Source organism: Cucumis sativus, chromosome 1 (genome assembly GCF_000004075.3).
Source record: "Cucumis sativus cultivar 9930 chromosome 1, Cucumber_9930_V3, whole genome shotgun sequence".
Taxonomy (NCBI): Eukaryota; Viridiplantae; Streptophyta; class Magnoliopsida; order Cucurbitales; family Cucurbitaceae; genus Cucumis; species Cucumis sativus.
The window spans coordinates 28,858,575-28,871,286 of NC_026655.2; the positions used below are offsets into that span (position 1 = coordinate 28,858,575).

The 12,712-nt window shown below is 32.3% G+C and overlaps 1 protein-coding gene across 1 annotated transcript; it reads right to left on the bottom strand.

Moving 5' to 3' along the window:
* Nucleotides 1-10,901: 10,901 nt before the first annotated feature.
* LOC116404423 (60S ribosomal protein L2, mitochondrial) lies at nucleotides 10,902-11,802 on the bottom strand. The gene is given in 4 exon segments (XM_031886793.1): nucleotides 10,902-11,019; nucleotides 11,021-11,120; nucleotides 11,495-11,720; nucleotides 11,770-11,802. Coding segments are annotated over 4 exon segments (477 nt in total).
* Nucleotides 11,803-12,712: the final 910 nt, after the last annotated feature.

The window sequence follows — 12,712 nt, forward strand, 5'->3', positions numbered from 1 at the left end:
TAATATGTGAGATTTGTAGACTTTACTGACAGACAAAATTTGTGTTGATAGAGGATTTTTAGAGAATATTATAGTGATGACAAGACAGACATATCAACAAATTATGCCAACTTGAAAGTGACTCATCAAAGCAATCGTGGCTTGCATTAAAATTTCAGAAGTTTTCTTTCGATTACAAATTTGTTTTAAGGAATTACTTATCCTCCAATTAAGCCCTGCCAGGTGTCAATGCACAATTAATGAGTGTAAATATTTTATTGATTCTTTATTTGGGTAGTGCTTAGTATTGTCGTGTCCAAAGGGTGGCAACTTCGTCAACTCGATTTCAATAATGCTTTCCTTAATGGACGTGTTGAAGAAACCGTGTACATGACACAACCTCCCAAGTATGTTAATCCCTCTTTTCCCAACCATGTTTGTAAGCTTGACAAAGCTATTTATGGCTTGAAACAATCTCCACATGTGTGGAATATTTACAACTTTGTCAAGAAAATTACTTAGTTGGGGTTTTGTGAATTCACAATCTGATTCCTCTCTATTTATATTTCACCATCAGAACTCTAAGATTTTGCTACTGGTGTATGTTGATGATGTGTTATTGTCACTGGTAATAATCTTGAATTAATGTGTAACCTGGTTAAATCTCTTGACTGATACTTGGGGAAGTTAAATTACTTTATGGGTTGTCAAGTTCATTATTTCAACTTTGGTTTTATTCTTAATCAAGAGAAATATGTTGATGATTTACTTCACAAGCTGCAACTTCAAGATTTAAAACCTACTCCATCACCACAGTGTGGTTAGAAAACACTTGTCTGCCTATGAAGGAAATCCGCTTGATAATCCATTTTTATATCGAAGCACCATCGGCCCTTTACAGTATCTCACACATACTCGATCGAATATTGCTTACATTGTGAATCATTTGAGCCAATTTCTCCAAAGACCTACTGATATTCACTGGCAAGTTGTAAAAAGAGTGCTCTGATACTTGAGTGGTACTAAGTCTTTTGGCCTCATGTTCCAACAAAGTTCTGATTTATTCATCTCTACCTATTTCAATGTCGATTAGGCACCAAATGTTGATGATAGAAAATCTATTGCTGCTTATTGTGTTTTCATTGGGGGCAACTTGGTGTCTTGGTCCTCTAAGAATGTCACACCTCGCCCCGCAGATCTACTTGCTTGTCTCGAAGACGTGATGCGACTCGAGCATCCTTGACGTTATTAAATGCCAAAGAAACTCCTTTTAACTTTCTTAACTTAACTTAACCACCAAAATACTTAACAAATAAACTTGAGGCGATTAGAACTTACCGCGGAAATGGTAAAAGAAATTTTAACTTTATTTCCAATAAAGCGTTTAATACAACAATATACAGAACAATACTTAACTAAAAATAAAACAATACTTAAACATAAAACGCCTGACAACTTCTCACCTACCAAGCCCAAACTTCTTCTCCTCTTGACCTCAACGCCTAAGTCCTGGGAGATAAATTTTTGAAAGAATAAGTCTGAAAGACTTAGTGTGGTTTTATGAAATCCTTTTCGTAATACATTTTCATAAACATCATTTTGCATACACAACATCAAATCATTTCATGTTGCATAAACCTTTCTTTATGCTTCACAATCAAATTGCATAAACAAACATTAGTCAAATAGTCTTTTCGCCAAGGATCTCGAATCGTTCTCTACGCTTTGTCTCATTACCTTGCATTTGACTACTGTATCAACAGCACCTGAGAACAACAAATTCGTCCTTGTTGCTTAGGCCACTAAGCTTTATAAACTTCTTTCAATGCATAAGCCCTCTTTTTCATCACATGGTCTGTACACTCCATGATGACCTTGACTCTTTATGTGCACATAAAAGTTAGCATTAAATCATATTTTATCAAATCAAGCTTTCATCATTTTAAATCACACTTGAAACACATAAACTTTTCATATAAATCATTTTTGAAACTATTCTATCTTTGAAATCATTCTTCAAAATAATAAATTGAAATCACATAAAACATTTAAGAATACTACTAACAGATCGTAGATCAAACCCTTGGTCGATAAGCTTATGTCCGATTTTCTCTTGTCCTGAAATGATGGGAAACAACTCCAATTAATTCTATTCATTCTAAAATATTAAACATAGCCCCAAAACGCTTAGAAAAACTTCTTTAAAACCAAAACGCATGCCCAAAATGCCATGGAAATTTCTTAAACTCGGCCACTGTCCAAAATCTCATTCTCGGCCAAAACTCTGCTTCTTCTTTAGAGCTTTATAACTTAAAATCCAGAATTCAAATAAACATATTTCCTTCTATAAAGTTGTTTCAAAACTTCTTAATATTACTAGTTCAAAATTTCAACTTCAGATTCTAACAGATGAACTCTACAACCCTCTAGAAGTCCATATTGTTCATAACCAACTGTATTCTAATCTTCCTAGCTTTCTACAGTCAAAACTTAATCCTTTCTTACTCAAATTAAACCAGAAACCCAAATTAGAAATTATACTCAAAATGGAAACTTTTGAGACTAATTTCACTCAAAATGCTCTAATGGTTTGTGAGAAATTCAACTCTGAAGCTGGCCTATTTATAGAGTTTCTTGCATGAATACAAGTTGACACCTCATCCTTGCTTAAATCCATCTTAAACTTTCTTAAGACACCTTCTGCTTACTTTTAAACTTCAAAACGCATGCTAACAAAGTTTTGAAACTTTATTAAATCTTTAAACCGATTGCCTTAAATATGCCACATAGTTGTCCAAAACGCATAGCTAACTTCCAAGGTCATCTCACCTACTTTCTCGCTCAGACTATATAACCCGACTTAGAAAAGTTATAACTTAAAATCCGTAACTCTTTTGATAAAAATTCCTTCTACAAAATTTCTCTAAAATGAGTTAAATTTCTTGCCACAAAATTTCATATCAAAACACCAAACTATGCGTTCTATAGCCTTTTGGGAGTGCGTTTTACTAGGATTCACTCGTGAACTAACCCTCTCGCTTTCTCTTATCCAAAACGCCAACTTTCTTATATCCAAAATGTCAATAAGCCTTCTTCAATAAACTAGGCTCAAATTCTGAACTTTGAAGATCAATTTAAGTGTAAACATCGAAGTGAGTTGTGAGAAACTCATTTCCGAAGTTAGCTAAAACGCCTAACCTCTATGATCCTTCTTTCTCGCCAACCTTAAACACTCAGAACGCCTAAAGTACTATTCCTTGATACTTAACCAAATATTTTCCTTCTTTCTAACCTCTTAAAATCTTTGAAAAATCTACACTACCTAAAGTTTGGATCTTACAAAGAAACAGAACGCAGTTGCTCGTTCTAGCACCGAGTCTGAGTATTGTGCCCTTGCCCTTGCTGCATCTGAGATATATGGTTAAAACAGTTGCTTTCAGAGCTAAATATTTATTTGCCTCTTAAAACGATAATATGGTATGATAATTTGAGTGCAAGAGCTCTTCCACAAATCCAATTTTTCATGCCCGAACAAGACATATAGAAATCGACGTTCAGTTTGTTCGGGATCATGTTCTATGAGAAAATTTGGATGTTCGTTACGTCCCTTCTATGGATCAATTGGTCGACTGGTTAACAAAGTCCCTCACCCACTCTCAATTTCATAACTTATGGTCCAAACTCGGGGTCATTCGCTGTCCCTCTCGTTTGAGGAAAGATGTTAGAGAATATTATAGTGATGACAAGGCAGACATATCAACAAATTATGCCAACTTGGAAGTGACTCATCAAAGCAATTGTGGCTTGCCTTAAAATTCTAGAAGTTACAAATTTGTTTTGAGGAATTACGTATCCTCCAATTAAGTCATGCCACGTGTCAATGCACAATTAATGGGTGCAAATATTTTATTGATTCTTTATTTTTTATATTCCCTAAATTAAGGGAATTCATGTATATATTGGGAAGGGCTGCCATTAATAATAGTGTGAGAAAAACAAGGAAAAGATTTATCTCAAATATAGCCTGATTTTTATAACCTATTTAGGATGACCTACTCTTGAAACTCTCTTGGAAGGGTTATGTTTCAATTCAATGGAGTGAGCCCTATATTTTAAGTACTTTAGTTTTGCGAACCTTGATAATGTACAATTTGAGCCAGCAGGTGCAAGGTAAAAAATCTATGTTTTTAAAAGTGGCCTTTAAAGTTTTTAGACATTTGTGGATATAGATATAATGAAATGCTTACGAGACAACACCATTCTAATTGTCTTTTTTTTAAAAGCATGTCTATCAAACAAGAGAACCACATCACAAACTTGGTCGATTATACTTTTAAGTTAGAAAAAATCACAACTAAGATGCTTTTGTTTCTCCACTAGCGATGTCCCAAAATCGAACCAAATATATTAATTGGTTGTAGTCATATTCGCAAACAAAAATTTACCATTGTACTACCCAAGGTATGAATATATGTGCTTAAAATACTTATATTCTCGTAGTTCAATTGAAAAGGTTGAATTAGGATTTTAAATTTGTAGGGCTTCACCAAACATAGTAACGACTTGTAAAATAATTCTTCTACCAACGTCTCTAACTCAAACAAATGCTTCATCTTTTTCCCTCTATGCCCGGACTTGGCTTAATTAAGCTAACACCAATATTCTATCTTTTACCTTTTACTTTGCCTTTTGGCTTTTAAGAACAACTATCTTCATAAATCAACTTTATTATATGATTGAGAACAAAACTAAAAATTTACTTGTGATGGACTCTTACATGTATGGTATTAGCATACATGTAAATCTTAAATTTAACTAAGTCCTATTTTCCATTTGCATTCTTCCACAATACATCTAACTTTGCATATTTTTTTGTTCACATTTTTTTATCCTAAATTGAAAGTCAAGCTAATTTCTAAAAGTGACGACCTCATTTTTAATTATTAAATTAACTTGATCGAATTCTAAACCATATTATCAGAGTTTTAGCAATATTACTCATCTAATAATGGCTTAGATGATGGTCGTAGATGGTTTAGAAATGACCTTTTGTAGCTAAACCTAACTACCTAAACATTATTACTCAACTAGTCAAAGCTTTATAACTTTAACAGAGCAGACTTGTCAAGATTTGAGTGCAAAGCTAATTAAAAATAAAATATTTTGTATCTTTCCGAAAGATAACTTTGACCTTACTATTTTTTGGGAGAGTAGTTTTTTTTTTTTTTTTTTTTTTTTCAATATCTTAGACATGGTGACCAACCATGCACTTCTTTCCCTCACTTTAGTGTCTTTCTATGTAATTATACAAACCAAAAGCTAAAAAACATTGGAAAAGAGGTGGATTTGATTAATTATGATCACCAACATCCTAATCTATTGCTATAACCAAAGGTTGAGACTACACAAACCCTAAATTACAAGCTATGCCTAAAATTACTTTTGTTGCAATGTTGTGTCTTGACTCTTACATACATAATTCAACATTCTCCAAAGTTTATTCTTATTATGTTTTCCCATGATCATTCAGTCCCAAAAATTGAGATAAAGAAATGGGAACAAAGGAAAAAAAAAGATGAAATTATTATAAGCAAAATGTTTTCCATTAATTGCGTGACATGACTTTTGATTGATTCAACATGTTCAACATATTCATAGGTGTTCCTAACGTAAATATAAACACAAACAACGTTGCTTAAATGGACATATTTCAATCTGAAAATTATTTGAAGTTATTTTACAGTTGAATTTTGTTTTTCAGTGTATACCGACATATCTATATAGTTTGATATAAAAGGCGTTAATTAATTTTTCTTTTGGCATCTAAATAACTTTCCTTATTTAAATTATTCCATACTCCTCTAAATTTGTTCTTAGTTCAAGTGATGCATTAATTTGAAGAGAAATCTTGTAACCTTCACTTTTCTAAAAGTTGGTTCGATTAAATATTTTGTAGACAATTTTTGTAATTCTATGTTAGATGATCTAGTAAGAAACATTCTAAAGACGGCAACTCCAACGTTTTTCAAAGAAGTCATAATAAAGTCTAAACTTTGACGTAAAACCAATCACATTCAAGGAAGAGAAAATGGAATAAAAAAGTAGGGCCAAGGGGGGAGGGGGCTAGGGGAAGTTTTCAAGTGTATAATAGAGATTGGAAATAATTAGTGAATGTGTCTTTTAGGAGAGAAAGAAATAAGTAAGAGGATAATTTAGAACTCATATCTTTGGACAATATATTACAAAGTCTTGTTCACAAATCATAATCTCTTAAATTTTTCTAAGTGTCCCCCCGGACCCCCTCTCAGCTCCAAAATTTATGATATTCGCTATTTTTAGGGTTAGGTTTAATTAGCTTAATTTTCACGGGATTATTTATCAGTTAAAACTTACAGATGTGAACATATAAATTAATTGCATCTCAGGTAATTAAGCTATATATATATTCAGTCTAGACTAAGTTGTTGGATATATATCTAGAAGACGATTGAGGTTGGACGTATAATGATTGAGCATGTAACAGGAGAGTATTAGTGAAAGGAGAGGATTTGATATGATTATATATTTGATCAAAAATAACATTGGATTCCAGAAAATGATAAGAATAGAGAATAGAAGAAAAGTATAATTAGGAAGAGAGAAATAAAGAATAGGAAGAAGGGCAATGGAAGGCTGCTTTCTCTCTCTGTCTTTATTGTATATATCAATTTTATGTATGTGATTCTGCACGCGCCTAAAGTTTCTTCTCTTTTTTTTTTTCTATTTGGTCGGTTGAAGCTTTGAGAGCCACCCAGAGAGAGAGTGAAGAAAAAGAAAACGAAACTCCCAACTCTTTGCAAAATTTGATGTAATTGTGAAACCTTGAAAAGCTACCATTACAATAAACTTCACCTCAAACGGACTAAAATTAAAATTTATTAAAAAAAACATTATATTAAAATTTGATACAATGATTAATTAAAACCAAAGTATATAAAACTTAAAAATTTTCTGTGTTTCGTTCAAATATATGGCTATATGCTAAAGTTAACCTAACAACTAAGAAAGTTTATATGTATATAGTTCAAGAGCTATGTATACCTTAGAAACTAATGTACTATAATAGAATAAGTTTGGAACTTTATAGATTAATATGGATATGTGAAGCTTTTAATGGATCACAATTATGTACTGTTTGGAAATTTTTAGGGATGGAAGTAGGACTCAAACATAATTAATTATTATTAAAAAGATGGTTTCTTTATTCTATGTTTAGTTCAAGAACGTAACTAGTGACTTTTAATTGTCATTATTGAGAATTAAATTATAGTAATTATTCAAGGAATTTTATGATAGGTTTCCTCTTCTTCCTGCCATATTGGACTCGGAATCATTTAAACAAAACGTTGATCGTAATGAATTAGGGACTGTTTTTGTTATATAATCCATGTGAGCAAGTTGGATTTGATTTGACTTGTGGATATATGACATCCAACTCTATGGGTAGCAAATATGTGATATATATCCAACATGTGATTACAATAGAAACTTTGAGAAGCTTGGATGGCCTCAAAAGGCAAAAGGAAATTTCTATTAATCATGCATATATATCAAAACCTATGGTCTAACTTATTTCTCAATTATGATAAAAAAAAAATTGAAACAAAAGCGTAAAACTTAAATAGAATTAAATGTGTAACATTTTGAAACCTATGAATTGAAATGTAATTGATCTCAAAACATAAAAAGAATAAAAAGAGTAGAAGTGTGACATCTTGAAACCTATGACCAAATAGAAACTAAACTCAAAACTTATGGTAAAAAGCTATATACTTTTTTGATTAAATAGTACCCACAAAGGAAAGGAAAGAGTAAAAGAGAAATATGGTTTTAGTTGTACTTTTCTGATTCAGTAGTAACACTCAAACCTCAAATCTTTTAGGGTTTATAATACATCAATACATGACTTGAATAATGTTGGGTTTAGCCGTTTGAGGTATAAAGTTGTGAATAAAGGAAGATTGGAGGGGTTTGTATTCAAATATTTGCTTTGCTCCAAACAAAAGGGATATACAAAACCAATCCCATCATTTTGTCTTTTATCTATTCACAGTAACCAATCAACCATTGGATGAAAATGGCCAATACACTGTTTGTGAATCCTCAACTGTTGATTTGGATAAGCCCAAGAAGAAGACCAACATCTATATATGATTTTCAAAATAAACATTTTAAGTGTAATCCATATTTATATTTGTGTTTTTGGATTAGGTTGAGTTTTCATTTTGTTCCACTCATATTACTATGCTGATATGATAGATTCGACTTTATTTGACATTGAAATATTTTGTTTTTTTTCAGACATCATTTGAGCTAATAACTTGAGAATGATTAGATACTACTTAATTATATCAACTAAATAAGTTATAAATAAGTAAAATCAATTTAATTTTGATAGAAAATATCCATAACTTTATCATGGAGCATATAGAAAATATAAATTCTGGTTGGAATAATATAAGTAACCTAATCCATATAAATTCTAAATTCTGAAATTGAACTTAGCTTGATTCATAATAAACACAAGATTTAGATCGAGTTGATGGAATATTTGTGAAGTGAAGTGAGTGTGATGCAAAATAAATGAAAATTGATACTGATATTGCAACTTGATTTTCTTTTTTTCATTTCATCTATGGTTCTTCTCCCTCAAAAATAGATTTGGGTTGGAGTGTAGCTATCCAATCTTCATGATGTTACACTTAGAAACACTATCCTTTGTCGTTTAGTAATGAAAAAGAAGTCGTTTTAGTACTGCCTAAAATCATACAATACAATATTATTATTTTCTCTAAAAGTATTATTAATAATAATGTTTGGATACACATAGTTTTTTTTTTCTTCTACAATATGAAAACTGGGCTCCAAAATAACAGCAGTCAAGCCGACCAAAACAAATGGGTCATTTTTTTCTTCTACTTTTCTTTTAGTGTTTGTATGGACAAAATTCCATTATAAGGAAAGTAATTTTTGTTTTCTTTTGTTTTGACTTGGTCTAAAATGGATGGGAAAATAAAAGAATATTAACTTTTGGAAACCATTTATTCAAATCGAGTTGGATAAGGATCCATCTTTACTCTTTATGTATATATATAATGAAGTTTCAAATTGAATGAATCTTAAGTAGTCCTTAAATAATTTAATCAAACAAAGCATAAGTTTCACATTTGAATTATTAGATGATGCCGTTTTGAAATTGGAAATATAACTCTTTTGAATTTGGTCGGTAGGTTAATTTGTAGGAATAAGTTTAGGTTCATAATGTTTTTTGTCTCACCTTCCAAAGAAAGAAAAGTCACTTTTGTGTTCAAATCATTGGAGAGTTAAAAAAGTAAGTAAGGTATGTTTTTGGAGTCATTTTGGCTAAAACTATTTTTGTTTCTTTCAAAATCATTTTCCTCTTAAATAATGATGTTTCACAAGAAAATAAATTTGATTTTTAAAAAATAAAAAATCACTTTAAATTGATTTTTATCGTATTATTATAATTTTGAAACATTGGTATTGTCACATACTTAAAAACAAATTTGGATCCAAAATTATTAAAAATAGTTCATAAAATTAGATATTGATTTATTATAATTCTTAGATGGTTCCGACTTCCGATCACTGTTATTCGACATTATTGTTGGACAACTTTTTACAACCACATCATTGGTTTATTATTGACGACCATTTTTCGGTTACTGCCATTGACCAACTTCCAACGACTAACATTGACAACCTTTTATCACCTCATTTTTGGTAATTTTAAAATTACTTTTGGAACCAAACATAATAATTCAAAATAACTTTTAAAAGTTTGGAACAAAACATAAATTTGATTGTTAAATAATGACTTTTACAAGATCAATTGTACATAAATATTTTCTTCTAAAATCACTACTCCAACTATCGGTGACTAGAATTAGTAAGTTGAAATTGGCCATAGGTATCTAACAATTGATGGTCAATGGAGTTGATGACCAATGACCATTTCGTAGATTGGTAATTATTTACCAAGATTGGGGTTAATGTCGTCTTGCAATTGGAAAGTGTCAATCTGATACCACTTCACACTACTAACTGTCGTTGACTAGCAACCACTTAAATAACAATTGGTACTTGTAGCTTGTCACTCCTATCTCTAGTCACTAGGTCACTTGTCTTTGGTCTCTAGTTCTATGTCTTGCCATGGGACTAGAACTAGTGATTGACAACAATTCAATCACAAACAATTGATGGCTGGATATTTGGATTACATTAGCAATTCGTGGCACACAACTCATTCTTGCCAACTAATCATCAAAGATTTAGATTGTCAGTGGTAGTCACACATTGATGACCAACAACCACTTCGAGGATGATTAGTAGTCATCGGGCACTGATCCTCGATCTGTGGCCTCTATCTCTTAGATGTGACATATCTCTCCCTCACGTAGCGGTACTGTTCTTGTAAAATTAATATAATTTTTCCTATTCAGCTGTTAGGTAAGAAAATATGGAGCAATTGCAGCTATTTCTTAAGCCACACTGTTGAAGAGGTTACGATGGCAGTTCTTGATTCAGTTTAAGCAAATATTTCGATTTTCATTCTAAAGAAGAAGTTTTCCTTGAACAAGAAATAGCTCGACCCCACTATACGGGTGAGAAAGCAATTGCTCAACTTGTTTGAAAGAAGCATTCAGTTGTGAGACTCTAGAGGAATGAAAGAGAGACCAACTCTCCTCTACTTAAAGTAGGTGTGTGACTTTTCTTGTTTCTTGTTTCCTTTTTGCCTCTTTCTTCTTCCCTGTAGTCTTATGCTCCTTCGCTATTCACTCCATGATTAGGTATAGATCTATGTAGTCGTCGACCTTCCCACTACATAAGTCATTGCCATAGAAAGCAATAAGTGCCCCCCTTCATTCCTTTCTAAGGTCAAAGTCCCAGGTCTTTGAGTCAGCTCGCACTTTTAGGAAGAATTTTGCACCCATGGGCATACGACCTGGTAGGCCTTTCCTTTCTGTCGAAGCTTTTTGTGCCCTTGTTTCCAAATCAAATCTTAGTTTTGATGTGTGCTATATTCTATGATGAGCCAAACAAGTGTATCACCTTGCCATTTGACCTCTCTTCCCGTGCAACTAGGAATGCTCAGTGAGAACCTCTCAATTGTCATCATCTAGCCTCTCTTGCTACCACGATAGCACCTAGTGTGGTCAACACCAATCGTGTTTGGGTCACGAAGATAACACTCATTCATATTGGTTCAACCAGTTATGCTTCAGGCATGTTACTCTTCTCACGTCAAAGGTGGTCGACCATTCATCAATGCCTAGAAATCCTTTTGACATCTTAGTGGCGTGATTAATTAGATATTCACATCAGAGTCCCATTTTAGTGCTCTCCTAACTTAGAGGCAAGCTTTTCTAGGTGGGTCCCTTCACGCAAGACATTGCTTAGGACCAACATGTCACAAGGCATATGCATGATTGACTTTATACATTCCATCCTTCGCCTATCAGCTTGGCAAGTAAACTACCTTCATCCCTCTTTGCTTTCAGTTCCTTATGATCAACACCTCCAACAGGCCCTAAAGTCTCTTGCCACCTAAAACTCCTTCAAGAAATGGTAGCTTTACCTTTCATCCTATGTGCTCAGAGAATGTTATGCGTTCTCCACTTTCGAACTTCGTAAAGAGAGAACGTGTTTTTTCTTCTAAGTTTCTCTCTCATTTGGGGAGTCTAGATCTTTGAAGTTGACCAATAATGGCTGCTAGCTGTGATTGGAGACCTTGACCTGAAAATTAAGACTAACAATTGACATTTGATGATAGAGGACGATGTGACTAACAATTGGATTTGAGGGTTTGAGGATTGACAATAAGCGATTTGAACTAAGAGACCAAATATCGATTGACGACTACTTTAGTATGGTTAGTTTTAGTAGACTCGGTCTAGCCCAATCGCTTGTCACCAACCCAAGGTTCATAGTCCTAGTTGATCACAAGAAATTTTGGCTTATGAAATGTTGGTTAGAGAAAACTAAACCCGTATGTACAATGATTGTTTTAAAAAACATAATCTTTAATGTCGGTTTTAAACTGACATCAAAGATGAGCGTGTTGGTTTTAAACTACCATTAAAGGTGTCCATTCTTTGTTCTTCTTTTTTTTCCTCAAACTTTCTTCTTTCTCATTTCTCTCAAAAGTTGTTCCCAAAATATCATACATTTTATCTATGATAGACCGCTATAAACTATTATATAAGTCTGTCACTCATAAACTTTGATATTTTGCTATATTTGTAAATATTTTGATTTATTTTGTTATATTTGAAAAAAACCTATTTTTTTTTATTAGTATTTATTGCTGTGAATAACTCATGTGTGCTAATGCCCACAAAGACATGGAGCTGTGACTTTTCACTTGCCAATTTTGAAAAATTAAGAAATAATTAAGTAGAGTATGTACATAAGATCAATACTAAGGAACTTGTAAAAGTGGTTAGAGGGGTAGTAGAGCACCCTTTCCCACATGTTATGCCATTCATTTCCATAATTATTAGAAATTTGTTAATTAATTCTTTTACTCTCTCCATTTTTTTCTTAATTTTAAGTTAATCCCTATGGTTCTAATTACTTTTAAATTAGTCCATATGATTTGAGATTAACAAAAATCTGAAACTTTCAATTGGTTACTAAAACTTAAAAATTACTCCATTAAAAGAACAAGTAG